General features: G+C 58.8%; 1 protein-coding gene across 1 annotated transcript; it reads left to right on the top strand.

Moving 5' to 3' along the window:
• Nucleotides 1-710: 710 nt before the first annotated feature.
• LOC113210144 (zinc finger protein Noc) lies at nucleotides 711-3,972 on the top strand. Its single transcript, XM_026427988.2, has 2 exons — nucleotides 711-1,098; nucleotides 1,530-3,972. The coding sequence occupies exons 1-2, from the start codon at nucleotides 1,009-1,011 to the stop codon at nucleotides 2,841-2,843; spliced, it is 1,404 nt and encodes a 467-aa protein (XP_026283773.1). The 5' UTR covers nucleotides 711-1,008; the 3' UTR covers nucleotides 2,844-3,972.
• The last annotated feature ends 3,374 nt before the right edge of the window (nucleotides 3,973-7,346 follow it).

The raw sequence follows: 7,346 nt of genomic DNA, 5'->3' as shown, positions 1-7,346 counted from the left end.
AGGCGCGGACGGGACGCGACACCCTTGATTGGTATGCAACGCACGGCACGCGGGCCGCCGCCATGCGTGAGAGGGAGAGAGAGAGAGAGAGAGAGAGAGAGAGAGAGAGAGAGAGAGAGAGAGAGAGAGAGAGAGAGCATCCGGCGTACAGCGACTCTCCTGGCCGCGTACCGCCCGTTACGACAGGCCGCCTGCTCAGCCTGTCCGTCATCAGGTCGCTGTTTACACCTCGGCCTGCACACTGGTGCTGCACCGCCCGCCCACGACCGGAGTGCCTGTTGACAGCCGCGGCGTGGAGGGGCAAGAAGTCCTTCCCTGCGGTCCGCGGTGTCGGCATTGCTTGGCCTTCGCCAGCACGCCGACGACGCCCCTGCAGTCCGCGCGGCACCCTCGGATATCCATTGTCTCTTTGCGCGCGCTCTGCACCTGGCACGTAAGATGGCATCGCAACACTTGTGACAAAATCTGTTTTTTCTCTGCTTCCGAGAAGCGAGGACGGAGCCCATACTGTTTTCATGGCCCCCTGCCGCCTCCGACACCCCCGACGACGCCTCCGAGGCGACGACGGCCGTCGGCCCTGACGACGGCGGCCGGGCGGGCTGCCGCTGCCGGCGGCACCCGAAGACGAGCCGAACGGCTAGCCGAAGCCGGGCGGCGCGGTGGTGGGGGGAGGCGGCCGCCGCCCGGAGCGGCGCGGCGCCCCGCCCGGCTGGCAGCCTTCCTCAGTCCCTGAGAGCCGCCCGAGTCAGAGGGTCGTGTCGCACTGTGCCGCGGAACACCCCTGCCGTACAGCCGTAGCAGTAACTCGCGATCTCGCGCCGAGTGTGTCGCCTGCCTTCACCAGCCGCCTCTTTTGGATTACCACTGTTGGATTACCCGCCTCACCACTTGGATTAAATGCCTTCTCATCATCGCCTGGGATTACTCGACGTGTGTGTGCAGTGATTTTTGTGAAAAAAAGTGACGATTCCGCCGGTTGTGAGCGGCGAGTGATTTCAAGTTTCGTGGATGCTCATGGGAGTGTTGGATACCAACATGCTGACCTCCGGAGCCAATCAGTACCTGCAGCCGGACTACCTGTCGCCGCTGCCGACCACGGTAAGCATCACTCACTCATTCACCCGCAATAAGCTCACGGGCCGGCCCGTATGGAACCGCCCCGTACTTAACACTTCCGGTCGCAAATGGCGCGATGCCGTGCGCGCCCGTCGCTGTAATGAGCGCGGATCGCGTGCTCGAGTGGGGCCTCCGGGGCCTCCGGGGCTCCGGGGCCTCCGGGGCTCCGGGAACTCCAGGGCCTCCGGGGCGCACTCGGGGGCCTCCTCGCGGCGCTCGCCGGCGCGGTGCTAGCTCAGGCACGACAGCTGCGCGCGGCTCGGCCCGCCTCCGGGCCCCGGGGGACAGGACGTTGTCTGTTGGTTCAAACCCGGCCCATTAGTTTGCGCTCGCTCTTGTAACTCGCCCTTAACTTCACCCTCAATCAGACGGCCCCGCTTCAACCCTGCCCTTTTCTTTTCTTCTGTCTGCAGCTGGACGCCAAGAAGAGCCCGCTCGCGCTGCTGGCGCAGACGTGCAGCCAGATCGGCGCCGACACGCCGTCCAAGCCGCTGGCGCAGGACAAGCCCGCCGCCAAGAAGCACGCGTCCTCCAACGGCCGGCCGTCGTCCTCGGGCGGCCACAGCCCGGCCAACAACAAGCGCGCCAGCCCGTCGAGCGCCTCGAGCGCCGCGTGCTCGCCGCCGGCCGCGTCTCCGTCGCAGCCGCAGGGCAAGCTCGCCTTCAAGCCCTACGAGGCCAACGTGCTCTCCAGGCGAGAGGACCGGCCGCCGTCCAAGTCCGGCTCCGAGGCCGCCGCCGATGACCGGAGCAGCAAGTCGGCGGGCAGCGCGCAGGCCTCGCGCAAGTCGTCCTCGCCGCGCACCACCTCGCCGCCCAGCAGCAAGTCCCTGGCGCCGTCCTCGCAGGCGTCCGCGTCCTCGCCCAGCGCCAGCCCGCTCATCCGCTCCGGCCTGGAGGTGATGCAGGGCCACGCCAAGGACCCCATGGGCGCCTTCAAGGCGGCCGCGGGCATGGCGGGGCTGGCCGGCCTCACGCCCGCGCAGCTGGCGCAGCTGTGCTGCCCGCCCGGCTACGAGTCGCTGCACCCCGCCTTCCGGCCGCCGCTCGCCGGCCAGTCGCCCTTCAGCCACCAGCACGCGGCCGCGCTCCTGGCCGCCGGCTACCACAACAACCCCTACTTCTCGTACCAGCGCGTCAAGTCGGGCACCGGCGTGGAGACCATCGTGCCCATCTGCAAGGACCCGTTCTGCCAGGGCTGCCAGTACAGCATGCACAACACGATGCTGAGCCTGGGCGCGCCTTGCCCGCCCGGCTGCAGCACCTGCGACCACCACAAGTACTCGCTGTCGTCGGCGCTGTACCCGCCCGCGGCCGCAGCCGCCGCGGCGGCCGCCATGCAGGGCCGCCCCTACGTGTGCAGCTGGATCGCGGGCGACTCCTACTGCGGCAAGCGCTTCGGCTCCTCCGACGAGCTCCTGCAGCACCTGCGCTCCCACACGGGGCCCTCGGGCCTGCCCGCCGGCCTGCCCGGCCACGGCCCCAGCCCCGGCCACGGCCCCAGCGGGCTGCCCTCGCCCAACGCCTACTCCCGCTACCACCCCTACGCCAAGCCCGGCGGCGCGGGCGCCTCGCCCACCGGCCTCCTGCCGCCCTCGGCCGCCTCGCCCTACGCCGCCTTCAGCCCGCCGGGGCTCTCCATGTCGCCCGGGCTGTCCGGGATGGCGCTGTCGCCCTACTACTCGCCCTACGCGCTGTACGGCCAGCGGGCCGCCGTGCACCCCTGACTGGAGGACGGCGCGACCAGCAACCAAAGTTACCCCCTGCCCAGGCCCTGAGCGTGACCTGGCGCAGGGCGTGCGCGGGCCCCGCGGGGCCGCCTCGACTGTGATACCTCTGTGTTAGTGTGTGTCTAGTGACTGCATCACTACCACCCCTCTGTCTGTGTTAGTGTGTGTCTAGTGACAGCATCACTATCACCCCTCTGTCTGTGTTAGTGTGCGTCTAGTGACGGCTGGACTGAGCGCGCGTGCGCACATCATCATTATCACCATCATCATCCAGTCTCTTCGTAAATTTTCTCCGCTCGCGAATTAGCATAGCTCAATGTAACGCGGCGGCCATCTTGAAGTGCCAGTGAGTGTTCTGAGTGTTGGTTTCGCCTTTAATAGCCTGTTTTATTATTATTTATATCGCCCGCTCGGAATGGGAGCGTCCGCTTGACAGCGGTTATAAATTACAATGTCTCTGTAATTTATACTCCAGTACTCCTCCCTCCCCCCCTGCGCCAGGCTCGCTTCGGCCAGGCCCTGTTATACTGCTCGCCCGGCCCCCGTATATCCATTTTTTCCACACACTCGTGGGGGGGGGGGAGGAGCTTGCTGCCGCAGTCACTCGTAAATTATCTCGCGAGGGCTGCAATAAAAACTAATGTTAACTTATTCCTGTTTTATGATGTACATTTGCAACGAAACGCCGTGCTCTTGATAATTCACGTGCTAAAGCAATGGCGGAGCCGCTCGGTAGCCTCATAGCCGTCTACTCGTGCGTGAGAGAATATGTGACGTTAATGCTCGTGAGCTGTTGTTAGTGTTTGTCGTTGTTCAATTGTTGCTATGCTGCTGCGATTTTTTTTTTTGAAATTCTTTTGTGTTCTTGAAGTTGTCTGGAGTAAAAGAGAAAGCCAATATGAATTGATGTACTGTTGAACCTAGAAAATATTAAGTTATGTTATCACTGTTAGTTTTAAAGAAAATATCAGGACGAGAGAAAGCGATAAATCCAAAAAAGACTTCTATCGAATGGGAGAGAGTGAGATTGTCCTATTTACGTACGTATGTGTGCGCGCATGTACATATAATGTTGTTTCCACATACAATACTTGAATAAAAAGTATACGTTGTTTCTACCCATGAATTTACGAGTCTTTCCTTTGCAATAAATGTCTTGGCAGACATTATACCCCTGTATCCCCGGCACTCGCTGTCGGCTCGCAGCCCAACATAAACGAGCATAACCACAGGCTGCCAATAATATATTCCCTGTGGCGGCCGGGCCGGCCGTGCGGCCTTATCACGATCTTAAAAGTTATTACCGCCGACTAGTGCTGTTAAAGATCCCGAGAGAAACTTATCAGGATAAGTCTTTAAGAGCAATAGGGTCTGATGGAAAGGCTGCCGCTACTGCCATTCAGAGCTGCTGGTGCTGCTGTTAAAAATGAGACGGGGTGGGCATAAACATAAATTACACGACCGAAACGAGCCGGGTTGGTCTGGCGGGGAGGGAAAGAGAAGAAAGAAACGTCGACCAGGAACACTCAAACACTTGAATTAATCTACTGGAAAGCTGGCTTTTGTTTCGGCACCTTGACACACACACATATGCACTCGTCGGCAAATAAAAAATATTTTTTTTCCGATGTAATTAACCTCTCTTTATGCTTGCTTATGCAACCATGCAACCGACATGTCCAACGACCACGCGCGTCGATGCTCGATGCACTGGACAGTGACGCAAAGATTTTGAAGAACTGGAGCTGTCACGAGGCACTCCCTACACCACATCAACAAGGAAAAGACATGCCATCGCCATCGGGCGTGCAAATTAATGCGTGCAGTATGTAAATGTCAAACCAGGTGGCGACGACTCTGAACCTTATGTCACCCTGATGAGATGCTCAACGTGTTCGCCAAAGTAATGTATACTCTTTTGGTATTCGAGTACACTTGCACGAAGCCCACTTCCGTCGTTTGGCTGCGGCACACTTCCAAACTTGCAGGTGTTTTATGTGAATCACTTTCACGGTTAGAACGGGCGAAGTATTTGAAATTGCTTGTGTGTCAGCCAGCATACTGTGAAAGTTTTTCAGATTTTACGGGAAAACATGCAAAGAGAAGTGTTCTTCTAAAGTTTCTATTTCAAATCGTAAATTTTTCAAAATAACGTATCAGGATGGAATTCTTTGCCTTGCTGTATAATGGCAACGTCACGTCGTAAATTTGCTATTCCGTTTGATAAATTGGCAACATCGTTTGTAGAATCGTAAAAGGCAAATAAAATATTGTAAAGCAACAAAAATATGTCTGACGGCGGTGCTATGGGCCGGTGCTGGCGGGCCCCGTGGCGGCAGGCCGCTGATGTTGTTGGAGTAGTTTTATGACACTGCGCGGTCGGTCGGGAGCACATGAGCCTTGTGATCTCTCACACGCTACACGGCGCACCCAGCCGAGCGGAAGGGGCAGGCGCATGTGAACCCCGTCAAGTGTATGGCGGTGTTCAGTTAGTAAAGTCTGGCCGAGCAGCCGCCCCTCCAACCTCTTCCCCACTCTCCCTCCTGCACCCGTTTCGTTTCTCTCCCCCCGGATGTTGTCGGGTTTAATGGGCGAAGCTTCTGCTGCCTGCTCGGCTTTCTTGCCGTGAGTATCAAGAGGCTGCCTTCCTTTATTAATACATATAAAAACAGGGAAACACGGCCGTGAGTGTGTGATGGTGGCGCTGGATATGGCTCTATCAGGCGGCGTGGGCGCCGGCAATGAGCAGCGTCCCGACCGCGCTATCCGAGTAATTCCGAGGGGAAAAATGTAGTAAAAACTAACGAGTACAGGAATAATTGCTCATTCAGAAACGCCCGTATGAAATTCAGGTCAAGAGCGCTGCTTGCCGTGGACACACGATGCCACACATACCCCTTCCTGCGCATTAGATCAACATTGTTACTTACTTTTATGCCTTCAACATAATTACTTACTTTTATGCTACCGACGAGAAAACTGCAAGTTTGTTTCTCTCAAAATTTATTCGGCAAATGACGGGTGCTCGGCGCCTGCGAGACTCGGGGTAGGCTACCTCGCAATACTCGCATACATTGCTGGCAGGATGTTGCCTACGTACCAGGCGCTAGGAGAGCTTGAAAAGTTTTGCTGAGCTTTACAGGTTCATGATGGAGAATGACGGATGTACTTTCAGGACGATCGACGATCTATAGCGGTAGGTGCCATGCGCTTCTTTCACAGGGCTACCTTCATACTCTGAGGTAGGTCCCGGCACATTGTTGGACGTCCTGCGCCCCCCTGCCTGCACAGCGCTAGACACGAGGCTAGAGACATCCTGCGCCCCCTGCCTGCACAGCGCTAGACACGAGGCTAGAGACGTCCTGCGCTCCCTGCCTGCACAGCGCTAGTCGCGCCGAGCCCGTCCGGGCCGCGTGATAAACCGGCTGGTAAATGCATCATAAACCACGCTCATGGTCTGTGATACCTCGGCGGCCCTCCCCTCCGGCCCTGCTCGCCCGTGGCGCGCCCTTCCCTTCCCCTCCGCCGCCGGTCGCTCCTCCCCTCCGAGAGTGAGTGCTGCCGACAGACGAGCTGTCCGTAGGGCAATTAATACGGCGTGCCGAGTCATCCCAGGCACCATTAGTACTCGTCGGGCCGGCTGCCCCGGCGGCCCATGGCTGCCAACATGGCGGGCGCGCGGCTCGGCGCGGCGGGCCCCGCGGTGCCAACACAACGGAGAGAAATAACAAGCGAAGGGCGGCGGCGGCGCACGCACAGAAAAATCTCTCGGCCGTCATGACTGGGCAGATTGAATCAGTTTTGTAATGCGTGCGGGTATCATACAGGCCGCTCCCATCACTCTTGTCGGCCGCGGTTGGCTACCCTGCCCGAAACCTTCGAGCAGAAAATGTTGTTCAGTCCGTCCTGTTTTTCGTTCGGCAGGTTGAACCGGGAGAAGGCACGCAACGACCCGCGATCTGTTGCGATCGTAGTCCGGAAAACTACCCCGTTCAGTACGGACAAACGTTTTTGTTGGCGTTCGGGTTCCAGGGCTTTCAGGGTTTGGGGGTCGTGGGGTTGAGGACCATGCAGAGGGTTGCAAACGCAAAGCAGGAGTGTAGCTCGGTAGTTCTGGTTTGCCCCCCCCCCCTCTCTCTCTCTCTCTCTCTCTCTCTCTCTCTCTCTCTCTCTCTCTCTCTCTCTCTCTCTTGTCGCGGGTTGCCGCTTGGCGCATTTGAGTTGGAGATATCACGGCAGCGGCGTGCGCAAGGGCAGAGCTGGCGGCTGTGTAGGTCAGGACGGGGCGTGCGCGAGAGCGAGCAAGGGGGGAGAGAGAGGGAGAGAGGAGAGGGTGGAAAAGGAGAGGGAGAGAGAAGGGGAGAAGAAGAAGCTGCCCGACTGACGCACCGTCTATCATCGGAGGAGCCTTGGTCTTCTTTCATTGCCGTCCATTTCTCTTCTGGTGCTTCGCCCGCTTCGCCCCACCCTTCTCTGCCGCTGCGCCCCGCTGCCTGGCAC

This window comes from Frankliniella occidentalis, unplaced genomic scaffold (assembly GCF_000697945.3).
Source record: "Frankliniella occidentalis isolate FOCC.00 unplaced genomic scaffold, Focc_3.1 Scaffold74, whole genome shotgun sequence".
Taxonomy (NCBI): Eukaryota; Metazoa; Arthropoda; class Insecta; order Thysanoptera; family Thripidae; genus Frankliniella; species Frankliniella occidentalis.
The sequence above is the reverse complement of the archived record's forward strand: the minus strand, read 5'-3'. Positions and strand labels throughout refer to the sequence as shown.